General features: G+C 38.3%; 3 protein-coding genes and 1 non-coding gene across 5 annotated transcripts in view; 2 read left to right on the top strand and 2 right to left on the bottom strand.

The window, feature by feature from the left end:
* LOC102222273 (calcium/calmodulin-dependent protein kinase type 1-like) overlaps nt 1-10,993 on the bottom strand; it is a 42,757-nt gene extending 31,764 nt beyond the window's left edge. Inside the window, exons 1-3 of one of the 2 annotated variants that reach the window (XM_023324457.1) lie at nt 10,583-10,993; nt 5,727-5,739; nt 756-869 (exon numbers count right to left, since the gene is read on the bottom strand). In XM_023324457.1, the coding sequence (XP_023180225.1) occupies nt 756-869; nt 5,727-5,737 (125 nt within the window). In that variant the 5' untranslated portion in view covers nt 5,738-5,739; nt 10,583-10,993. The remainder of the gene's footprint in view (nt 1-755; nt 870-5,726; nt 5,740-10,582) is intronic. The other variant, XM_005804294.3, reaches the window with a different exon arrangement.
* Nucleotides 10,994-14,623: 3,630 nt separating this feature from the next.
* Nucleotides 14,624-19,976, top strand: gnl3 (G protein nucleolar 3). The gene is made up of 15 exons (XM_005804293.3): nt 14,624-14,771; nt 14,930-14,988; nt 15,187-15,327; nt 15,456-15,575; nt 15,836-15,916; nt 15,990-16,122; nt 16,244-16,347; nt 17,241-17,391; nt 17,485-17,572; nt 17,659-17,836; nt 17,932-18,074; nt 18,276-18,412; nt 18,584-18,723; nt 18,914-18,977; nt 19,069-19,976. Exons 1-15 carry the CDS (start codon nt 14,759-14,761, stop codon nt 19,167-19,169), a joined length of 1,653 nt encoding a protein of 550 aa, XP_005804350.1. The 5' UTR covers nt 14,624-14,758; the 3' UTR covers nt 19,170-19,976.
* Nucleotides 17,023-17,154, top strand: LOC111605934. Its single transcript, XR_002751912.1, has one exon. It is a non-coding gene; the product is annotated as a small nucleolar RNA SNORA47 (small nucleolar RNA).
* A 77-nt stretch (nt 19,977-20,053) lies between the features above and the next one.
* On the bottom strand, nt 20,054-25,272 carry glt8d1 (glycosyltransferase 8 domain containing 1). Its single transcript, XM_005804324.2, has 9 exons — nt 24,965-25,272; nt 23,547-23,645; nt 23,219-23,429; nt 22,976-23,093; nt 22,802-22,886; nt 22,587-22,699; nt 22,320-22,486; nt 22,105-22,217; nt 20,054-21,380 (listed from the first exon to the last, which is right to left on the bottom strand). Exons 1-9 carry the CDS (start codon nt 24,978-24,980, stop codon nt 21,202-21,204), a joined length of 1,101 nt encoding a protein of 366 aa, XP_005804381.1. The 5' UTR covers nt 24,981-25,272; the 3' UTR covers nt 20,054-21,201.
* Between the last annotated feature and the right edge of the window lie 88 nt (nt 25,273-25,360).

The following is a 25,360-nucleotide window of genomic DNA, read 5'->3' as shown; positions in this document are numbered from 1 at the left end:
CATTTGCTGACATTCTTGAACCGCACAAAACAATTCAGAAGGAAGGTGGAAATTGTCCACCAGCTGAAAGTGAAAAACTGAATTTGTCTTTCTTGTAAGTGAACCAAACACGCAGTAGCCGTCTTTCAGCCAGCTGACCAGCAGTGTGAAGCGACAAGTGTGGGAAGTAAAACACTGCATAACGCAATACTGGACACAACCAGTAAAACATACAAACATTATGACAAAATGTTAGCAGTGTTGAAGTCATACCTTTTCAAAATGTGGTGAACCTTAATATTACAACCCAGCCAGTGCATACTGAAGTCAATATTGAAGTCATAATTACTGATCGAGTTGGAAAACGCTGCATTCAAAGGAAGTAATAATAGTTTACTTGCCAAACAAAGTAAGGTAAAATAATTTTTAAAATCTTTTTTTATTATTTGCATTGTTTGTGAAACTGGAGTTGGCATTGATCTGGATCTACAGATTCAGCGATGACTAGTATGCTTATGTTCCACCTCAGGCTGAGAGGGTTACAGGTTCTTAAACCCAAATAAACACCAAACAGTTCATGAGCTGACATTCACACAAGCAGCATTGAGATATTAAAGACAACAGTAGCCTGCATTGCATAAACATAAAATGGTCAGGAAGCTGCATATTTGCCTTGACGAATTTAAACACTATTTTACTGAAGGTAAAATACATTTTAAACATGTTGAATATGCAAAATAAAAAAAAGTTTATTTGCTGCTGGCAAAAACACTTACGTTCCCAGAATGTCTTTGAAATCATACTTCTCCTTGACATCAGAGGTCTTCTTTTTCCAGGCGTGTCCGTCCTCACCCAGCGGCATCTTCTTGTGGTGGCAGTCAGAAACAATACTAGTAAGGAAGAAAATAGGATAAAATAAAATCCTCATCACATATAAAATACTGTGATTCTGTTTGAAAAGTCATAGGATGTCACTGGAAGCAAAATATGTTACCTGTTTGCTTTGGTTGCTTCATTTATGATTGAAATTTTTTTTTTAAATGATTCTCTCACATAATGTTATTTTTCTACACATATGCAAACTCTAAAGGTGGTATTAATTGAAAAATGCTGACTAAAACTGACATATCCTTTAGAGTGAATGATGTTTGAGGGACAACTTTTAATAGGATTATTATGCTGTTATGAAAATCCCACTGAGTATTTCACAAAAAGACAAATATAACTAGTTATGCCTGAAAGAAGATAAATTAAAAAAAAAAAAAAAAAAAAACAGATCTGTAACAAACTAACAAAGTTTTAAGTGAATGAAATATACTGTAAACATTGCTTCTTTCTTGCTTATTAAGTCTACAAAACAAAGTAAAGGGATTATTTTTGCCTAATTGAAACTTAAATTGACAAACTGGATGAACTATTCATAGTGGTTGTGTTCCAGTATTATTAAGTTATGTTGTAAAGGATAGGAAAGAGTCTGGCAGAAATCTAAATATTTATTCTGCCTTTTAAGCATTTGAGGAAAAAATTATGACTGTAGCCAAGTGTACAATTGTAGCCAAACTTTATGATAAACAGTACAGTAATTTATTGTAGAGATGGACAGTCACACACATTGTCTCCTACTTTAAAGTTTAATAGTTGTTTGACTTCATTATTGGTGCTTAGGTTTCACTGTACAAATTGAAGTGTTGCATTGTGGTTAAGCAGTTCTAGAGCTTGTACTGTAAAAACACTAACAAGAGAATGAGGTCCTCTTATATATTTAAATCTCAGGATTTAAACCACGATCATAAACAGTGTCCTTGCAAAAGTATTCACACCACTTTTTCACATTTTGTAAGATTTTATGTCACAGTTCAACACAAAGTAGCTCATGACTGTAATGTGGAAGTAAAATTAAACATGATCAAAATTTTTCTTTACCAGAAAGAAATATTTTGTAACTGTGGCACACATTTGTGTTTATCCCTGCTCTATACTTTATACAACCACCTTTGGTTACAATTACAGCTGCAAGTCTTACCAGCTTTGTACATTTGGAGGCAGGATTCCTCTTTGCTAAACAGCTCAAACTCAGACAGACTGAAGAGAGACCCTCCTTTTAGCATGTTTTCATACCTGATAGTCTGATAGACTCAGTACGATTGGCGACCAAATTCCAACATTTGCTACATTTTCACTGGCCTTGCAATTTAAGTGGATGGCCTACAGGTTACCAGTTGTGTCATACTCTTTCCATTTTGTATTGACAGCCTAAAGAGTGCGATGTGAATTGCTCAAAGATTAGGTTATTGTTTTATAACCTCTGTGGCATTAATGGAACAATAAAACACAGGCAATTAATTCTGTTTACAAATGAAAAGTCTTATGAAGGCAGTTAGCTAGATTTCATTTTGGTGTATCAAAGAATACACCAATACAGCTCAATACACTATTAATATTTTATTTTGAAAATTTCTGACTTGTAAAGTTTGTAAATTACTTGTACAAGTATTCACAACTTGTTCTTGGTCTATTACATAAGTGCCAATTAAATGTATTAAAGATTGTGGCTGTGAATATACAAAACAAAAATGAAAAAGTGCTCTATGGTATCACTGGTTTTGCTAGACCCATAACGTAATATCTGCTAAGCTATACATCGTGTGTGTAACACTCAAATTGTGGGCCAATGACCAACACCCCGTCAATGTCACAGTCTCTTATCAGTTCCTCCTTCCAAAGAAATTCACAATCTGATGTCCTTGCCAGTCTTTCAGGGTGCTGCAAGGGAACTTGCTGTCACAGTTTTCGTCATACAAGCCCGGAAAGTGTCTATAACGAAAGACCTCGAGTTACTAAAATAGCCCCCGCGCATCTCAGCACGCCTCACTCCTCCTCTGTTCCTGCTGCCTGCCTGGCAACTTCACACTCTGTGTATATGAGATGATGTAATGCATTGTTTGAAACCGTATGAAGGCAGTTTAGCTTAATACTTTTTAAAGTGCAAGTAGTGCAGCATTTATAAATTTATATGCTTCGAAAATAATCTGATGGGGTACTGAAAATTACTATTGCTTTGTGACATTGGTGTTGGGGACAGAGGTCTGGTTTAAGCTGTACACCTTAGTCATTTCACATTAATCTGCAATCTATTTACAAAGGCAGGACAAAAGGGAAATGTCACCGAGTTAGACTTGACAAATTGGCATGAAAAGTAATGAACTTGAGGGAAGCAACGAAGAGGAAGTCTAGTTAAATGTCTGTAAAAGCTTTGCTAGTAAATTTTCTTTTGCAACATCTGTTTCCTGCATTTAACACCAGCTCTACAGTTAACAAAAAATAAAGAGTGGGGTGTAATTCTATGCCTGAGTGCACATTCAACTTGACACCAGTTGGTTGTTGTGGGATGAAGATCCATTACAGTGCATGATTTTTATGCACGTGTTTTCTCTGAAGACTGATCTGGGGAAAGTCTAACATGCATTTTATTTCTTTATTTAGAAATATCTGAGTGTTGTCAAGAAAGAACCAAGAGTATAACTTTGTGGAGGAGGAACGAAATGATTAAAAAGTTCTAAGACGTGAATAATAATGTATGGTTTATCCTAATCCAGAATGAGAATGGCAAATGTGTAAGAATAACGTTTTGTTATTGAGTTTACTCCATTTCCAAGAAACCATTATCTAGAGTTGCCTGCTGTTGGAGCTTTGGGTGAATGAGAAAGAGATGCTTGGAATGCAGTATGGAATGAGGATAACATCATTTGGAATTCCTTAGAAAATTCTTTCCAGCTCCGTTACATAAAAAACTAAGCAAGGTCCTATAATTGCCCTTATGAACACAATTATTACGGGATAACAATATTAATTGATTTCTAAAACTACTGGGAGGAATGTGCTTGGATTTTCATGTCATTGTCAAGAAACCCAGATGTTTTTACAGATTTGATCAAATCTAAATCTGAGACATCACTTTGATGCACTGCAGGGAAGACACTTGTATTAACCAACGGAAAGAATGCGTATCGACTTAAAAAAAATAATCATTTCACATTTCTCACTTTATCTTCTCTATCTGATCAGCAACATTTCAGAAAAACATCCAACCCATTCCAGCAAGGAAGAAGTCAATAAAATAAAGAAAGAACTGCACAAACTGAAGCCAGAGAAACAATGAAAGCACCTCTTACATCCACCTTGTTTGTAGCATCTCACCTTGCTCATGTGAAGATATTGATGATAATTCATGCACTGAGAAAACGTGACACTGAAAGTTACTTTAAAATCTGAATGCATCAACGTTTTAGGTTTTGATCTGCATTCAGGTTCTGCAGGTCGCTATGCCCAGCGAATGCCAGTATGCATCTAGAACTCCATTCATTCTTTTGGCTTAACCGGCTGCAGGTTATTGTCCCCACGAGACAACATTCAGTGCAATCTAAAAGTATTCACTTCTCTTGAACTTCTGCCATTTGGTATGTTACAACAAATAAATGTCAGTGTACTTTGCCAGGTTTTTATGTGACAGACAAGCACAAAGTAGTGTATAATTCTGTAGCACAAGAAATGTAGATACTTATTTTTTACATTTTGTTTTATTTTGTATTTTTATTTAAAGTGTGGCATGCATGTGGTCTCATCTGGCTAAATCAACTTCTTCAACATATTTGCTATGTAGCCTATGTGGCTAGTGGCATACCGTTAGTGCACTTAAATGTAATAGTTCCCTTTCTTCTTGCCACTGTTCCAAAAAAGCCAGATTTTTCAGAGAGCACAAGTCATGGCTGTCCCCTCAAGAAAGCCTGAGGTCTCTGCAGCTCTTCCAGAGTTGAGTTTCTAGGAAACTACTTTGTTTAATGCAGTTCCTGCCCAAGCATGTCAATGTCATTGAACAACTAAATCCTGGTACGTTTCTCATCATGCTATGCTCCTTCCATGTTCAGAGGACAGGTTGAGTTGTTCTCTGAGACATGCCAAGACTAAGATATATTTAACAAACTAATCCTGTTTTAAACCTTTCCACTCGTTACTCCCTGACCTCTGTGGTGTGTTGGTAGGTTCAAAAAATGGCTTAAGCTGGTTTAAAATGCTTAAAAGTGGTTTAAGCTCTTTAATAAAGGTTGGCAAAAAAATCTCTTCATAGGTAGATTTTCTATGAAAAACATTGGGCACAATCACTGAAATGAAGCGGCAAAAAGGTGAACTTAAGTTACTAATGAGGCAACTTTGTACTGAAATCCATTGCAACCAAGAGGGTCTGAATACAAATGCCACATTTATCACTTTTTGTTGGATTTTTTTGTGTGTTTTAAGTGTGACTTATGAAACGGTTCAAGAGGTATGAATACTTTTACAAGGCACTCTAAACGGTTTCAAGCCACTGGAGTTTTCAGGACATAGTCAGAGATGAGCAAGTGGGTCTGTTTGTCAAACAGACAAATGCTATAAACAGCAGAATAAGGTTGAAGTTTCACATTGATAGGAGCAAAAAAAGGGGCAAAGCTTAAATATTGGGGGATAGTGGTGGAAAAACACATGCAGGTATTGTATGAGCATGTAGGAGGACCAAAAGAGGCTCCTCGGGTTCCACTGATGATGTGTTTTGGACCAGTGGGTGAAAACAGGGTGTTCAAACCCCAGGGAGCAAAAGGACTGAAGAAGCCTGATGCTAGGAGATGCACAACATCATAACCACATTCCTTGAGCAGAAAGTCACATGCAGCATTCATCCTTTTTTTCCCCACAGAGAGAGTCACTGTACTCACTGGTTTCCCATTCCTGTGATATGCAGTGGACAGAAGAAACACACACATGTACACGTGACGATTGATTTTGACAAACTGACATGGAGTAACATTTATTAGTGTAAAGGTTACTGCAATTCTTTTAGATACACAACAAACCTTTTAAGCAAGTGCACCCCCCCGCCCCCACACACACACACCCACAAGAATCAAACATAAAAACAGTCTAACACAACCAATAAAGACACATATTTAAAATTTGCATTTCTGCGCATGTCTGGACAAATCCACTCATTTCCCCAAAACTGCTTTAGTTCTCTCTAGAGTTCAGATGCAGTAATAATAATCACGTTTTTAAAAAAGCATTTCTCTTTTGACTCAACTGCAGTTTTATTATGTCATATCTGCAAAGATCATCTCTGGCAGGGTCCAAACCGTAGGGAGTTCTGCTGCCAAACTTTGCATGTCAAAAACACATGTCAAGGGACAAGATTCCTGCAGAGCCAAATAGACTATAGCAGGAAAATACTTTTTAAAAATGGTTAGATTTCACTCTTTGTTTTGCCAGGGCTCCACACTAAAGTGTTTCATCCCCAACCATTTAAACAAACAGTATTTAATTTAAGAGTTCACTCATTTACATGGAGTGATCTTCTACATGTTTAAATGTGTGGAGCAAATGTTTTCTCACTCTGAGTACTTTTTATTTGGCACCTGTCAAACATTTAGATGAGCCCTCCCAAATGACCATATCTGTTCTGAGTAACTACCTGACTGGAAATCAGCACTTGCATGATAATTAAGTGCTGAATATAAGAGGGGTGAATAAACAATTGTTTTTTTCTTAGCCATTATGACGCAATTGGGGACATTTATCCTTAAAGTATCTGAGAATGAAAACAAGGCAGCCGACAGCTAATTTATTTCATATTTTTGTTTTTAATAAAAGAAATTAGCAGGTCTATGGTTGGATGAAAACTTGCAAAGTCTGCAGATAATTCTGAAGAAATGCATAAAGGAATCGCATTCAGTTCCCACATGTTTAAGGGAAGAAAATCTCTTCAGGCAATAAAGGCTCCTCTTATCAGTGCCTGCAGTTTCCATTTTAAAATCCTTCCCAAATAAATCTTTCACAGCAAGAAGAGGAACAAAAGAATTTTGAAGTCACAGCCTAATGACTGAAGATATTTTCTTAAATTAATACTTATGCAAAACAAAACAAATTTCACCCAAATTTTCTGCAGCATCTATAATATGCCATCAGGTGGTGATAATGGCAAACGTAAAATTAAAGATATCCTGCACATGGCTAAAGCCGTGCTGGGCTAAGGATTCCCCCCAAATAGGAAACCAACAGTTGTTGTTCACAGCACTTTTCTGATTGCATTTGTTGAACTATGGCCTAATCCTAAAAATAATCATAACTTTAACACTACCATGAGTCATGGTAGTGTTAAAGTTATGATTATTTTTAGGTCCATGACATTGATTACTTTCTATAATTCGTCATTTAAACACAGGTAACATTTATCAGTTGCTCTGTTAAATATGGATGCATCACAGGAGATGCATCCTTTGCGTATGCACCAACCAGGAGAGGACCACAGGGTGATGGTGCTTTCAGTGGCATAAAGAACCTGTGAGAAGTTGTAGTTGGCATCCTAATTAGCACCTTATTCCAGTTGGTGGTGGTAATTGAACAAAAACGCTGCTTTGCCATCCACCATTAAACCAGAAAAAAGCTTGTCTTCTATGACATTGTTTAAAACTTGCCTTTGTTCAAAATAAATATTGATTTTATTTGTAGATTGAGGTGTGCTATGCTTGTCTGTTGATTTGTAATAAGCCAACATTAATGCGGTGTTGTTTTTAATAGTGACACACCAGTAAGTTTGCCAGTGATGTAAATTGCCATATTTTACAGGCTGATTCTGACTGATAATGAAAAAGTCAAATTTTTAAATTCAGAATTTTTCTTTTCCTCTTCATAATCTGAAAACATCTATTCTTCCAGCCTTTAAGTGCATTAAAAAAATTGCATCCCCTTTGCTGTACTTTGTTTATTCAGAAATCAGATGATGGTCAGCAATGTATGCCTTGATAGATCAAGAATATTCGTACATATACACTTTTATGTTGAACTACTACCACCACTATCCACCACTTTTTAGTATCAATGCTTGTTACTTTAATTTGTTGCATTAGAAAAAACTCTGCAAAAATGAAAAAAATCTGTCAGTCAGTAAAGGGTTTTCCAGGAAACTCTAGTAATTAGGCCACAGTTAAAAGCCTTTGTGATCAATGAATGGCCTATTACTTTAATTAGTTTGTCAATACTTTTTTTACATGCATTGCAATGGAAGATTTTTGCCATTTGACAGATTTCTAATGGTTTTTGCCATTCCATGACACTTAAATGTCTTAGATTATCAAACAAATTTTATTATCAGACAGAAATAAACCTGAATTACTTTAAAATATAAATAATGACTTATTTATTAAAGGGAAATGTCTATCCAAATCTATCTTATGTGGAAAAATTAATCACACCCCCTGTTCAATTATGAATTGAGTGTACACATCTTTTGAATTCTGTTTTTTGGTTACACAAGAAACATCCTGACTTAATTTTGGCAGACCATAGAAAGTATTTGACAACATAAAGTAGGCCAAAGGGAATTCTAAAGAAATTGAAAAACAAATTTGTTGGCCAATAGCTCTGTAAAGGGTTACAAAACTCTCGTTAAGGTTTTGGGACATTGGAATAATAGTGAACCTTCCCAACAATGGCTGGTTTTTGAAAATTACCCCAGGTGCACATCTGCGACTCATCCACAATGTAGGAGAGTGACTAAGAAAGACATCTAAAGCATCCCAGACCTGACATTCTTCAGCTGAGGTTGATGTTTGTGATTGAATAATCAGAAAGAGACTTGAGGGGCAGAAAGGGAGGGCTCCAAGGAAGCACTGACCCAAAAAGAGCACAAAGGCTTGTTTCTCATTTGCCTTATAATTATTCAAAACTTTTGGTAAAATATTCAGTGAACTGATGAGACAAGGGTGGAAGTTTGTAGGAGGTGTGTGTTTCATTATATCTGGTGAAAACTTAAAACAACATTTCACAAAATGCACTATACTGGCACCTGAACATTGTTGTAACTCTCTAGTACTGTGGTGTTCTGGACTGCTTTGTTGCTTCAGGCCCTGGATGAATCACTGTGGTTGACGGAGTCATGCATCAACCACACGCTCCCTAACAGAAAATACTTATAGAAAATGTCCAGCCATCAGTTTGTGACCTTAAGCTCAAGCTCACTGGGGTTATGCAGCAGGACAATAATGCGAAACAGCAATTGCACCTCTCAATAGTTCCAAACAAAGCAAAAAATAGAGGGGTTTTGTGTGGCTTTAGTCAAAGTCTGGACTTCAGTCCAACTGATACATACCCAAGAATTATTGGTTTATAGGTCAATTATAATTGCATAGTCAGGCTGACTCAGGTAACATTATTCTTTTGCTAAATAAAAAATTATCAAACACTACTTTGATAATTTGGATTTACTCAGGTTATCTTTATCTGACATAAAATTAGTGTGAAGTTTGAAAAAAGCAAAAGCATAAGATATTTGTAAGTGAGGGGGTGCTTTTCACAGCATTGTTTATGTAAATACAGTGAATAAGGCACAAAGAGAATTATTTTACTAGCAGAATTCAGCTTGACCGATATGATCAGTCTGACAACCAAAAGGTATACCTTTCCTACATCAGCGCCTTGATTTTTGGGTCAGATTTCACTTCGTATCACCACGAATATCTCATATTTCTGAGGAAATGGTAGACAAGCACAGATATGAGCAGGACAAAACGCGCAAAAAGCCTGACACAGACGGAGTCAACAAGACAGAGAGCTCCATTCACATATTTCACACAATAACACTAAAAATGATTCATCAGGTCAAACTGCTGAAGTCAGAACCTCAAGGCCTCTACAGTAGTGGGCGAGCGCTTTCCCCCGATGTGCCAAGTGCAACATGTTTTAGCACAAACACAGAAAAAGCGGTCTGTGTGATTCACAGTTCATTAACTCAAGTCTCTGCCATCATCACTTGTTGTTTGATTCACAAAACAGATTTCAAGGGCTTGGCACAGTGCCTCAGCAGGGCTGCATATCAATCAGCCCCGTGCACCCACTGGCTGATGATGGGGGTCGATTGGTCAGCCTGTGTTAATGACGCACAACAAATCTCTTAATGTGGGCCTATTAATTGATCAGCACGCTTCACATGTGAGAGGAAGACATCAAACAGACATGGGAAAGAACTGAAGCTAAATAAGAGGAGAATTTCACATCATGACAACTTAAATGCAGCTCTGATTGTGTATTTTGTGGATTCATTTCACCACCAGGGGGTCCTCAAGACCTTGAAGTATTTGTTAGTAGTCACACCAAAGAGTTTAAATCCATCTTAAGCCACATTAATTCCGGTAGTACTCACTTTTGTAGTAGTGACTCGTGTGAAGGGGGAGAAGAAAGCTCTCACCTCAATGCTGGCCGAATTTCACGTCAGTATTTTGCTCGTAACATAGAGGTTCTCTTTTATAATGTGAATGAGAGCGCAAAACAGAATGACTTCACTGCAGGTTCTTATAAAACGAGTTAATTGTTAAGCGCTTATTAACAGACTTTTATTAATGAAGTATGCATATGTACGTAAGGGAGCCGGATAATAAAAACAGACAGGCTGATAAATGTTGCGTGAGGTTAAGAAAAAAAAGAAAGGTGTCAGAACAAACACGACAAGCCACGCCTCGCTGGGTCTCTGGGAGAGTCACAGATAAAGTTACTGAGCCGACGGTTCAACGTGAGTCCTCCTTACCTGTGAATGTGCGGGTCAGTGAGGTCCAGTCACCGCGTCTGTCTCTGCTGCTGCAGCTCAGCGCTTCTCTAGGTCTCACTGAGACTGGACTGAGAGGCAGCCTCACCCGCCTCACCCGCAGCAGTGCTCCTGACGTCACCTAAGGGTCGGACACCCAGCGAACCAATCAGCGCCCGAGATGCGTCGCTCAGGTAAAACGGTTCACTGTACTTGCTCTCATAGGCGTGGAGGTTTGGCAGGGACTGTAACAAGGGACACCTGCTGCTAAATAGTCTGTATAGATGAACATGACACTGCTGATACAACTAAATGATACTAGGAGACGCGGTTTCGCATAGCGCCCAAGGGCAGACCCTTCATCTGCTCCACCACACACAACTAAACACACAGCCACTTCTCAAATGATACATTAAATATAATGCTAATGGGGGAAAAAAACAGAAAATTCAAACATCACATAAGTTTAACACAGAAATATTTGTCCAGTGAAAAATAATATTTATTATACTGTTGGGTGAGGTTTCTCTAATCTTCCTCTTGACAGCATCCCACAGATTCTCTATGATGCTTAGTGTTGCTGGCCATTAATTTTACAGTGATACAACGGTCATTAATCCAGGTATTCCACATGTAGTGTGGGCAGGTAATTAGTCCACCTGGAAAATGAAATCAGCATTTCCATAAAAGCTTGTCAGGAGAGGGAAGAATAACATAATCTAAGCTTATTGCGAAGATGGCTGTTCTTTGGACTTAATAAAACACATTGGGCAACACTAGCAGAGCTCCTCAAAGAATGTGGAAACTTCACACTGGACTTCAAGCCATCTCAATTATCTGTCTCTATCCTCTGTTTCCATACTCTGGAACCTTGGTTTCTAAATTAAATGAAGAACTAATGAAAATCTGAAAATAGGACTTTGGATCACCAAACTAAGTCTAGTCATTTCCCTGAGTCAGATAGTTCTGATATCGTCTAAAGTTCAGGAGATACTTAACACAAGGAGTATGACGATTGTAGGCTATATCCTGGATATGTCTGTGTGTGGAGGATCATAAAGAACCGAGTCCAACTGAGGCCCAAACCTTGTTGATCTCCCCAAGCTCTTGTGTGGCTTTTGCTTCACCATCCTCCCAACCCTGTGCTAATCCCTGCTGTTTGGTCAACTTTTTCCAGCACTATTTTCTCTCAACTCAACTTTTTTCATAGCATGCATACAGTGCTTTGTGAACAGCCGTCTTTTGCATTTACCTTTTTGTGGTGTACCCTATAGGACAGTGGTGTCAAACTCATTTTCATTTTGAGCTATATCAAGATTGATTCTCATGATTCTCCTTGATGGGTCACTTGTGGTAGACAATACTGATAAAACTAACCATTAACAAACTGTTTAAATATTAATAAATATTTGTCTTTGCATTTCTTCAAGCTAAACATTATTAAACATCTTTTCACATTCATATAATTTGCTACTTCACTGGCAAAACTGCTTTGATTGATTAAAAAAAACATATTTCTGCACACAAATGTTATCATCAAGCTATGGTTTACCATATTTGGCCTGCAAACCTTGAGTTTGACTCATGCTGTACAAGACCACAGTGGAAACAATTCAAATCAGCAGTCTACTCTGTGGTTGGGTATGGCCACAACACAATAGTTTTGTTTTAAAAGTCTTTTAAAGTCTAATGAATATGAAGACTTTCTCAGAAGTCAACTATGTAGTTTTCCTTCGCTGTGAGGTGTAATCGTTACAGTTGACCTAAATAAATATATCACTGTGGGTGTCACTAATATGCAAATTGGGAGTTTCCATTTTTAAATCAAATTACTGAAATACAATACAATGGCCTTTCAAGATATTGCAATTTATGTATAAGGATCTGTATGGGGCCACATGAATTCAAAATGTTTATAGTGGAAACTTCAGATGGGGTTGTCCACAATGTAATGACCCCTATATTTTATGAAAGACACCTCTGGGTTACAAATGGGTCCTATAAGAGTTGGTGCATTTGAAGTGTTTGAGATCTAGCTAAGAACTGCATAGGGTGCCCAACTTGTTTTGCCAATATGGATTCTGTTTAGTCAACATAAATTAATTCCATGCAAGAAGCACATTATGAGGCCAGGCCCACTTAGCACCCATCCAGCTGGAGAAAAATTTATATGCATATTGGCTGGGTTGGTCTTGCATGACAAAAACGAGATGTTCCCCTTTAAGAGGTACCATATTGTTCCTTATTGCTGGTTTATATTGATGATGCCTGGTTGTTTTGAGTCCTGCTGTAGTTCTGAAAACATTTTTCATGATGTTTTCTCTTTGACGTTCATGCTGTGACTGTTTTACTTATATATACTGCTCAAAAAAATAAAGGGAACACTTTAAGTGTGAAACACCTGTTTAAGTGTTCCCTTTATTTTTTTGAGCAGTGTATATATATATATATATATATATATATATATATATATATATATATATATATATATATATATATATATATATATAGACAGCAATGTACATTAGTCAGTTTGTGATTGATTTGGTTTGGTTTGTGGTTTTTGAGAGTGTGCTTGGGCATGTCAAGTCGGTTCAGTGCAAAGTGCATGCTTATCACATTTAATTTATTTCTTTTTTCAGCTATCATGCATGTACTGATGAGCATGCCAAGAAAATAAATCTCGAGATTTAGAAATTTAAATATTAACCAATAACAGCAGCTTCATCATACCTAATGTAGGTATAACTTAAAAGAAAAGGGTCAAGTATCCACATGCTAATGATATCCAGTAACCAGTTGTGTTTGAGCTTGAGAGAGGGGCTTAAGAACCAACACAGCAGCAAGCCAAATAATTGCATCTCCTTCATATGTGGAACCTTATTCATTATTGGCTAAAACGTCGGTCAGAGAGCTGACATCTCCAAAACTGGTTCACGAACAGGTGTGTGCTCTTTCTCTAACATGTATTCAATAATTAAGCCTTTAAAAACGGTGGAGTTGGTTTCAAGTGTGGCATTAGCATTTGAAAGCTTCTGTCAATGAAGCTCTCAAGCAAGTAATACAGGATATGCTTAGAGTGCAGATCTTTCAGGGAGTGCAAGGAGATCAGGAGATAGCAGTTTGGTTAGTTGTAGGGAAGAATCATAGCAGATGAGCATGCATTGCAGGGTAGGAAACATTTTTACAGATGTAGGCCTCAGTGTTGAAACATTTATTGCATGCAAAGTCCACAAGGTTCAATAAATATAAAAAAGACAAGCAATGTAATTTAGTAAAATGTCTCCACTTTAATATTTTGCATCATTTAAAAATGATTACAAATTCATAGCTACTGGTTTAACTTGATTAAATTTTGCCAACAGTTGTGATAAGTTACTGCAATGTGCTTTAGTCTGCTGGAGAAAACAATTAACCTAGAAACTCCTTTTTACTTGTAGCTTAGTTTTGGTTTCAGCCTCAGACAAACTTGAGCGAAGCTTGCTGCTGCCACCTCCAGGCTGCTACGTAGACATGGTGTCCAACTTCTGCCGTCCTTTTTTCCAGATGGAGTCTCATCAGACTTGAAATATTTTCAATATTGGTGGATGTATTTGTTGCCAAATTCAAGCAGGCTATTATGTTTAAGTTCTAAATAACGATCAGATAAATGACAGCACCTCATAATCAAGTATTCTTACATTAAACACAAGGTAATTCTGGACTGAAACCTCTTGGAAGCTGCAAAATAAATTATATTGGGGTGGAGGCTCATCGTTCAGCCAGACAACACTCAACAAGCAGCCAGAGCTACTATAGAATGGTTTATCTCTGTCTGTTTATGTGTTAGAATGGCCCAAAGTCCAGATTTAAAACACTATCCATCCTCACTGTTTGAACCTGGATGTATTGCAATGCTTCTTCACTTTTGTTGTAAGACATCACTTAACATTCGTTACAACATTCATTAAAGGTTGTGGTTGTGATATTAGGGTTAGGTTTAGGTTAGTTATATGAGAAAATGTGGAAAATATCAGAATGAACCTTTGAGAAAATAAGGTGTTATAAACCTCCAGGTCAGCAGGTGGCAGAAGTACATTTACTGACTGCGTGAAACCGAAGAGACGCAATATCTAACTTCACTCGTGCTGTTTCCACGTGTGAGCCGTTCAGTCACATTGGCAGATCAACAGCGACACAATGAAAAGACCAAGTAAGTGTATTTACATACAGTTTATGGACCACGAAGAGCAGCTTTTTAATATTTTAATGGCCGGGTTGTCCATTTTATTTACTGGGGTCCGGTTACATTAGCTTGTCCTAAGGCTAACCGAGGTTTAACCGAGCTAACGAAGCTTTCATTCTCTTTAGAGTTAAGGAAAGCAAGTAAAAGGGTATCCTGCTCCAAACGTTATAAAATACAGAAGAAGGTAAGTGGCTTTTTGGCATATATCAATGTTCTTACCTTACTAGGTTGTAGATAAAATATCTTTGAACTACATTTCTTGTAAGTTTGTTATAGTACATCATTACGATACGTTTTTTGGTTTTTTTTGCATGTTTATGTACACAAATTACATGGCTGCTTCTTCTACAGTAACCTTAGTAATATTATGCTCTGATCTTAGGTTCGGGAGCATAACAAAAAGTTAAGAAAAGAGGCTAAAAAGAAAGGATTGAAGAAGCCTGTAAAGAAGGATCCCGGAGTGCCCAACAGCGCCCCCTTCAAGGAGGAGGTCCTCAGAGAGGCCGAGCAAAGGAGGCTGCAGGTGGGCTGGCATCCGAATAGCTTAGTTTAGATGGGTGTAAAAAAGTATTTAGCAATGATTTTTTTTTAATGGTTGTTGGTAGTTTCCATATACATATGTATTTTGAAAAGCTTGCTTCTTTGTTTTAGATTGAAGAAGAGAAAGAAAGAAAACGACAAGCCAAAAAGGAAGAGCGAGCCCTGAAAAGGAAAAACGAGAAGGAAGCCGCTGTTAAAGAAGCAGAACCAAGTGCCAAGAAGGCCCGGAAGGTAAAAGTCCACCTCAGTGGGCATTTCTGAGATAATGTATTCTGATGGGGATCATTTATGTTTTAGTAACTGGGCTCCTCCAGTACTGATGAGTACTGGCTACTCATCAGTATCCAGTACTAAGACTCCACTCCAATTTTTTATCTTTTTAAATTGTTGTTGAAATAAGCAATAATAAAAGAAATTTGTTTGTAGGTAAAAAAAAAAATTTTTACGGCAGGATAAATGATTAAGGTGTCTGTCTCTATCTGTTTGCATAGGATACCACAGAAAATAATACAGTGAAACGTTCAGCTCCAAACAAGAATTCAAAGCAGCACCTCTGCAGTGAACTAAACAAGGTATACCTACATCCTTACAGTGAGATCCAGTACAATACACCGTCAGCTTTACTCACAAAGTCACCTCTTGCAGGTAATAGATGCGTCTGACGTTGTAATAGAAGTCCTTGATGCTCGGGATCCCCTGGGATGCAGGTGCCCACAATTGGAGGAGGCTGTGCTACTGGGGGGCAAAAGGAAATTACTTTTTGTGTTGACCAAAATAGGTAAATGGACATAAGAAGCTCTCAGCTAAACTGAAAATAAAAAATTATTTGCTCTTAACATGATTTGATTTTCAGGTTTTGTTTTTTTTTGTTTTTTTACTTGTGCTTTTTTCTGCTGTAGATCTTGTACCAAAGGAAAATGCAGAGAAGTGGATCGAGTGTTTACAAAGAGAGTTTCCAGTTGTGGCATTCAAAGCTTCAACACAAATGCGTGACAAAACTGTGGTAAGACGTGATTTTCAATATTTAAAAAAAACATTTTATCCTTTTCAGTAACATTTGTCTTAGATTTGCTACCTCACAAATTGAATCTAATATTTTACAATCAAAAATGTGATTTTTGAGTTACTGACAAAGTCCAAAATGAACTACAAAGTCAAGAATCAAAAAGGAGCCATTTCACTGCTTTAGTGGAGCAATTGGATCTTGGGTTTTTAATCTATGTTGTAGTTTAGACGTCTGCATTGTAGCGGCTATTTTTATCACTTGTAGGAACAGAAATGATTAAAGATCACAAACTGTGATCCCACATTTAGGCTTTAGTTATCTAAGAAACAGACATTATGAACTTTAGCAGATGTATTTGCCCAACTGTAATCTGCAGATTCTTACTTTTGTTATAAAGTTTCCAAAACCTGCCAACACCGCCAGTGTTCTGAAACGGAAGTTAAAGGCTAAAGAAAAGGTTAAAATGGAGCAACTTTATTGCAATACATTCAGCCTTCCTGGCAGCTACTGTGTCATTTCGCCTTTTAATTCATGTAAAAATATCTAAGATTGGTACCAATTAGTTTCCTGTGGAAGACAACTCCTATTCATTCCTGGCGGCAGAATGAACAGCTGATCCCTCTGTAGAAAATAGTTTCCTTTTTAAATGGCTAAAAACCTCTTGTCTTTATGTGGAGGACTGAGAAGGTTGAACAGCTTGCTCAGTGCTGTTATAACTGGTTATAGCCTCCGAGAATAACCAACAAACGGCACAGTTTAGTCCCTGTGTCAGAAGGGACCATGTGTGCGTTTGTGGAACATTTGCATAAAAAAAATCTGTTGTGGTGGGTGCGAGCTCTATGGCCTTTCAATGTGTCGAGGTCAATCGCGTTGTGCTCTTTGTTCATCAGAGAACCAAAAGGAAAAGAGTTGTGCCCTCCAATGAAGTCCTGAACAGGTCCAAAGGAGCAACGTGTTTTGGTAGCGAGTGTCTCACCGAGCTACTGACGGCTTATGCCGCCAAGACTCAAAGCGAAGCCTCACTCAAAGTGGGCGTAGTTGGTAAGTTTATTTGAATCAGTAATTTTGCTTCCTTAATATTGTGAAATGTATCAATTTCTATCCTTTTTATGAATATCTTATTCTTTCTCCCAGGCTTTCCTAATGTAGGGAAGAGCAGCCTGATCAACAACTTGAAAGGAATGATGGCATGCCATGTTGGTATTGCAAAAGGCACCACAAAGTAAGTACAGAAAAAATGTTTGTGGCTAAAACATCTTGCCTCCAAAATGTTGTTCATAATTAAATGTCCTCTTTCCTGCACATCAGAACTGTGCAGGAGGTACACATGTCGAAGACTGTGAACCTAATGGACAGCCCGGGCATTGTCGCTTCGCCGTCCAACCCAGCAGCCTCCATGGCCCTGAGGAGCCTGCAGGTGGAGGAGGGTCAGGAGACGGTGCTGGATGCTGTAAATACATTGCTCAAGCAGTGTGATAAGTCCCAGGTAATGGCTGTTGCAGTCACAGAGAAAGTGAGAACTGCTAAATTATCTTCATGACCCAAGACAAGAAGATAAGTAACTTCATCTTCTTGTCTTAGGTCATGCTTCAGTATACTGTCCCAGACTTCAGGAATTCCCTGGAGTTCTTGACCTTGTTGGCCAAAAAGCGAGGCTTCCTGCAGAAAGGCGGCGTTCCAAACACAGTGCAAGCAGCAAATACTTTCCTTACTGATTGGACAGGGTGAGCATCTTTTTGTTTGCGTTTCATGAAAGCGGGTAGCTGCGTTGTTTTGGAAATGAGGAAAAAGTACAATTCTTGAGTTCTTTATGACGACTTCTAATCCAACTCTGATCCAAACCCTTTAGCTGGAGCAAGTGTTTGACTTTTGTGTTATTTAAATTACACAAAAATCTCTTCTTTTTTTTTTGGGTGTTCGCCTAGAGCCAAATTACGCTACCACTGTAAAGTGCCAGGGAACTACAGCCTCCCAAACTACGTGACTGAGGAAGTGATCACTGAGATGCAGAACGGCTGGGATCTAGACAAAGTGAAGGCAGGCAACATGGAAACTCTGAAAGGTATAAATGTTACAGCTGAGTTTACAAATTTAGAAGCTTGTGAGCAATTTATTGTAACATGAAAAAAAATGTGAAACAGTTTAAGTGGTGCAATTACTTCTGCAAGGTGCTGTACGTTTTGTAGTTTTCATCCAATTTTATATCTTTATCCCTAAAAAATATCTTCCACAGGTTTTAAATTTACAAACCTGACTAGCAGCATTGGCTTCGTCTCCAGAGGGCCGACTGCAGGTCTGCTGACCGTGGCCGCCATCCCTGAAGAGCGACCACCTGCAGAGAGGGAGACGCAGCACAACAGTGAGAATGATGAGGTAATGATGCAGAGAAATGTACTTGCGTGGCATTTGTTTTAGCTCCTGGAAATGAGGACAAAAACGCAAGTCTCGATTTCTTTATGAAGACTTCTAATCCAACTCTGATCCTGATGACTGATTTTAATCACTGGGTCTCTTAGAGCACCTGGATACAAACAAATAAATAAAACTTTTGCTTTTCTTGCAGCCTGGAGAAACAGAGGAGTTGCATGAAACAGAGGAACTTGAGAAACTGCAGAAAACAGTCAAAGGTATTTTTTATTTTTTTTTTTGCATAGATTTTTATCAGTTTAAATATGTGCTAATGAATATGTAAGGTTATGTTTTGCTTTTTCATTGCAGATAACCCCAGTAAGGTTCATTTCCAGCCTGTCCCTGTTGACATCAGCCTCTCTACTGTTTATACAGATGATGCTTACGACTTCAACACTGATTTTAAATGAACTCCCCCCATAACTTGTGGACTCTTTTCACCATCCAGAGCTGGAACTACTCATGACGGAGAACAGCTTTGTGTTTTTGTTTCCCCGTTGTTAATTAAACCATGATACCCATAAACGAGCCAGGCCACTGCCATAAAGTAGTGTGGAAACACAAATTGCTGATTGGTCAGATTATACCACACATGTATGGAAACAAGTTGTGTGCACAGAAATAATTACCTGCGTGTTTACTCCAATTTTATCTTTTCATCAGACCGGAGCTGTCTTAACTTCCAGAAATTGTCCACCTGATTCTACATTGAAGTGTCGGCTGAACAAAAACCCAGAGAGTGGTTTTCACTGATTACTGCTTTAAACTTTGCTGCATTGTTTGCCAGCTGATCCCATCAGGACTTGCATTGAGCTGTAGAAAGCAAAACAGGGAGTTACAGTGGTGAGAACTGTATCGTGTTATGGAAATATGGTCTTTAAAAAGGCTGAGTCACTTCCAGGATTGTGGTTTCATTTGCTTATCCTGCTGTTTGACGTCACTATTATTAGGCCAGGTGCTCCGAAACTCCTGCTTGTACTTAAGACTAAAAAACGGTGATACCTCGACTCATGGATGAAACTTTACCCTCAGCTAGATTTTTTTTCCCCTTAAATTTACCTATCCAGCCTTACCCATCAAGATAATTTGATGCTTATGTGACTGACTTTATTAAGCAGTTGTGTATACTTGATTATGCTGTTGTGGAGGTCATTTGTAGGATCTTAATCTATAACCATGTATGTAGATGTGCACCTATATAAACCTATTAAATCAAAAGTAGAGTGTTTTCTTTTTTTCTAAAACAATGATTATATTTTTTTTCCCTATAAAAGGAGTAATTTCACAGTTTAGGAAACAGCAAATATATTTTATTGGTATTGTACAAAACAGAAAAGCAAACTACTTAAAAAGCAAACAAGGCATGCAGTATTTGTGCAAATGCCGAGGCAACGCAGAGGTTAGTGGTCTGATCATTAAAAATCCACAGTGTAACAAGGAATGTTAGTGTTCATTCTTACACCAGCATAGTTGGGGAAAAAGTTTGAGGTTGTATTTAAAGTGGTCAACTTGAGGTTTTTAAATACTGGTTAAAAAAAAAAAAAGTAGAGGTTGGATAAATCTTGTGTGCAAAAAAAAAAAATCCTAAAGTATTTTAAGCACTGACATTAGCCTTTGGAAGAGTTACCAGGGAGGAGGTAAGCAGACATATATACACATTGGCAACTAGATCATTACTGCTCTGTAAACAGAAAAACCCTTTATCTTACACTAAGCTATCATTTAGCAACAGTTATGGTTCTATTAAGGCTATAATTAAGCAATGACAATAAATGGGCATAAAATCTTTGCACAGTGATGACCATTTCTCTTGGCAGCCTTCCTGCAGTTTAACAAACATAAAATAATTTAATCTTAAATTTAGATTAAATTGTTTTTGTTTAGTTCCTTTTTTAGCTTGGAGTTTAACTTCTGTGTCAAAGCTAATCTGAGGACCAACAAATATGACAAGCTTTAAGCTGTATGTGGTTATCTCCCACTAATTAGGTATGCAAAATATTAAAGACTCTAAAGTTGTGAAAATGGTAACCGCTTCATTTTAGTGCACTTGTGAGGCAGTAACTGATCTGTGTGAGTCACAGCACCTAAAACACCACTCTAAAGGTCATGTGGCCATGGGATTCCTAAACAAAAAGAATAAATCTATGGTCAAATATGGTCTCAAAGGCCTGAGAAACTCTAAAACATTATGTAATGCTGTATCATATGATTGATGATGTATTATATGTGGTAAAAGAAACTCGGGTTTAATCAGACAAGTTGGAGTCATTGCAAGGAAAACATTTTGTAAAAACAGGCATCTGTGTTCAAGATAATGTCAGAGTGAAGAGGCCCACAAAATGACGAATAAGACTGCTGGCTGCTTAGTTCCTGAGGTGAAAGGAGCCACACTGTGTTCTGCCAGGGACTGCGTTGGTCCAAAGGTCTCCGAAGAGTAATTTTTCAGTCTGCGTGTCTTCGCACGGGATGAAACTTCCCTGTGGGATCAGGAATGAACCACTGGTCCCACACGCCAGAGAAGGACGATGTCCTCCCCCAGGGCTTATAATGTCCATTCCAATGCAGCAGTTTAGCAGTGCTCACATACTGGGGAGAGTAGCGATTTCCAGCACCTGTGATACCTGAAAAGTTGGGATTTTTACATTTATTGTACCCAGCTTATTACAGTTAACCTTTAGAATTACTGGAAAGTTACAATGGTGATTATTTCAGTGTGAACCCCATCCACATGAGAGCAGCTGTAGAGCTTGTAGTTGACTACGAGTGAAAAAAAAAAAATCACAACTGAACAATGTAAAGGTGTCTTACTGAAAATTTCAAGTGCAGTTATCTCCCTTTTTAGAGGCTCCTCTTCAAAAATGAATTAGAATTATAAATAAAAAGTAATTGATACTGCCAATTTAACGTATGTGAGGAAAGTATGGTACGAATACTGACTGATATGTTCTCGGTGCCATAAAACCAGTTTTCCTTTAGTTTGTCTCTCTTCTTAAGGCCAGAGATATTCATAACCATTACAGATGCCAGATTTAGGTTTACAGCAATATATTAATTTTACCAGCATGTCTGTTATAACTGGAAGTTATATACTATCTTTTTGGAGTGGCCCAATCAGTCGTGTCTCTATCGGATCAGAGACACGACTCTAATCTGACGCAGAGCCCTAAAGATTAGGGCAATGAAAACGGAGGCCTTCCAACTATAAATCATCAAAATACTAGTAGAAACATGCATTACCTGGTCAGCAATCATAACAGTTTGATTGCTACAGCACCACTAAAGATTTCTTTTTCGCCGATTAACAAAAAGTTAGAAACAACATTCAGAAATTAACTTGTAACTCACCCAGGTGTCTCACATGCCACATCGGGTTGATGGAGGAGTGACGTTTATAAAAGACGATGAGAAGTGGAGGGGTTGTAATGCTTTCTGCAAGTGTGTTACTGTACAGATCCTCCCTGTTATGAAAAAAAATTCTTAAATGCATTTGCTACAACTATTTTTATTTCTACGGAAGCGTTTTCTTTTAGATCCATTGTTCAGATTGTGTGTGCACTCACTGAGAGTTGAGCTCCATCCACTTCTCCAGCTGCTGGGTGATGTTTTGGTTCTTCCACTCGGTCAGGTTTGCAACAATGACTCCTGGATTAAAGGAGCATGTGTTGGCCTTCATCCCCAGTTTTTTAATAGCCTCCTTTTTAAAGTCCAGGAAACCCATGTAGTTGTTCTGTAAAAAAAGAATTAGCTATTTAATACTGCATCTGTATATTTCAGTTCCTTATATTGAGCAGCATAAATGACAAGTAACTCTTAGAAGGAAAGGCCACCTGATTTCCAGCTCCTCGTATGATGCCCTTAGCAGACGCTGAGTCACAATCATCAGAGAAGGCAGCTGCATGTCCTGGTTTCAGGTTCATTTCATAAAGCTCTTGAATGTCTCCTGATAGCCAAAAACGACAAATAAATAAACCTCCTTTTTCGACTTTACTCGCTGCATGATGTCAAACAGACCTGATTTGATTTATTATGGGCTCGTTCTTACCTTGTACAACAACGTCATCATCGAGATAGATCGCCTTCTCTACCTCAGGTATGTACATAGGCAGATAAAACCTGGCAAAAGTCAACTAACACACACATATAAAAGGTTTAATACATAAACAGCAGCTGTGACATATTCTGAGTCAGAATATATGAGTATTATCAGTCGTCTTACTGGTTTTGCAGCTTCCAGCATTTTAGGATCTTTTGACAACTTCCCATTCAGAAGCTCTGGTTGGAAAATAACTATTTTATATTTGACATTTTTTAACGTTGTCTTGCTTATCCACGCCCTGTTGGTAAAACAGAAAAGATCGTTTTTAATTCACTTAAGATGACAGAGAATTCCTGTCATCTTAAGTGACAGGAATTGTGTGAATTATTCACACAAGAAAAACAAATAGAATAACAAATTTACTTTAGGTGATCAACTGTATCATTCAGGGTCACAATAGTGAAGACCACGTTGGCTTTGCTGTTCTGGGAGACGCTGTTCATTGCAACTATCACAGCCCCAAGCCTGTCCTCTGTGGCAGTGATGAGGACAGGAATCCCGTCTCTTTTCCTTTCCGTCTTTTCCCCGACACCAGGAGACAACTCCGCCTCGAAAGGAAGAATCTGTCCAGCATCTGGATTGGGGCACGTTAACCGCACAGCATTTACAGTCGTTTTGTTGCACCAAAATACTCTGATGTGACATGTACAAGACTACATCAGTGCATGTAAACTTCGGCTCAGAAACGTACCTGGGTTTTCTCTGTCTAAGAAGTCACTGAGGTTCAGGAGGTTTCGATGAACTATGATCAGTATGGCTACAGCCAGTAGAACGAGCAGGACTCCATTTACTGTGGAGCACATTAGATGGAGCTGTTAGATGCAAGAGGCTGAAGTTTAACATACAGAACTTTCCCTTATTTTGTCATGTTGCAACCACAAACGTCAATGTGTGGGACTTTACCAACATTTTTTTCCATGAATAAATTATGTGATTTTATTATTTACCTCAGTGTTTCCCAACCCTGGTCCTCAAGGCGCATTGCCCTGCATGTTTTAGGTATTTCCTTGCTTCAGTCCAGCTGATTTCAGTTGATGACTGATTAACAGGCGTTTGTTGAACTGCAATCAGTTGAATCAGGCACATTAAAGCAGGGAAACCTCTAAAACATGTAGGACAATGTGCCTTGAGGACCAGGGTTGGGAATCACCGATTTACCTAATCTCTCCACACCAAACCCAAGACAGTACTTTGCAGAACCACCTTTCACCAAAATTACAGCAACAAGTCTGTTGGGGTATGACTCCACCAACTTTACACATCTACAGACTAACACAATTGCCTATTTAATCCAGTCGGATCAGTTGATGTCTAGCCTGATGTCTGTGCTTTGGCTGAGTTCCACCCCGTTAACTTAAGAAAAGCATCTCCACAGCATTACACAGCCACCACCCTGTTTCAATGTAGTGTTAGTTTCCAGCTAGGGCATAGCATTTTGCATTATCACTGATCTGTCTTGTCTTTATGTAAGAGTGAAAATTGGAGTTAAGAAAATGTAACATGTTTTGGAAATATTTTATTTTGAAAGGCTCCCCGGAAGGGGGAGTGGAGCGAACGTTTGGCAACAGCTGAGTGCGGGACAGCTGACGGAGTAGCGGAAAAGAAATTAAACGGTTCGACACTGAGAAAGAGCTCAATTGCTTCTGTGGATTATTCTACAAAGGAGAATCACAGTATCTGGACACCCACGAGTCTTACATTTACGATGCTGTTTTTAAACCACTGATCTCTGACATACCTCTGAAGCTTTCACAGAAAGAGCACAGGTGAATTATTAGGCATCAGGTTATAGGGTAACAAAATTATAGAGCTAAATACAAATGCGTATTATTTTCCTTTAATTTCACAAATCTATACTATTTTGTGCTGCTCTATCAAAAACAAATCAAATCCCATTAAAATACACTAATGCTTGTAGTTGCCTCGACGTATGGAAAATTACTTTTGCGAGGCACTCACTTGGACACTTAACTTGGTGAGAGGAGTACATTTTCTCCACAACATCCATGTGAATTACTGTCCGTTTCACGTTTGTTATTAGTGCAATCATTCACTGATTATCTTAAGGCGTGGAAAGATATGACATAATTGTTAATGCAACTTACTTACCTCTTCTTAGTGTCATGGCAGCCGCCGCATCAGTCCGTCCAGCACTACAAGAATTAAAAACCAAGAGAATACAAATAGGTTTAAGTGATACCCACGGTGGGCTGAGTCCCCCCCAGACCGTAACGTCGCGACGCCGCTCTGTGATAACGGCATAGACACAAAAAGGTTCTGCTGGGTGTGAATTATGCGCTCAGATTCAAGACGCCTACATGCAAGGTGCAGATTTGAGGAAAAACACTCATATGTGACGAATTCACATTGAAGCCAAACTGCCAACTCAACATCAACAAGTTTGTCCCCTCCGCTATCACGACTGCACGCAGCTTTAGGTGTTTAGGACATGCCTGCTTGAAAATCTCCATTATCTGGGAGTTTCGAGTAGGCAAAAGTTTTCGA

Source organism: Xiphophorus maculatus, chromosome 20 (genome assembly GCF_002775205.1).
Source record: "Xiphophorus maculatus strain JP 163 A chromosome 20, X_maculatus-5.0-male, whole genome shotgun sequence".
NCBI classification, from domain to species: Eukaryota; Metazoa; Chordata; class Actinopteri; order Cyprinodontiformes; family Poeciliidae; genus Xiphophorus; species Xiphophorus maculatus.
Note: the sequence above shows the minus strand (reverse complement) of the source record. Positions and strands in the feature narration are given on the sequence as shown.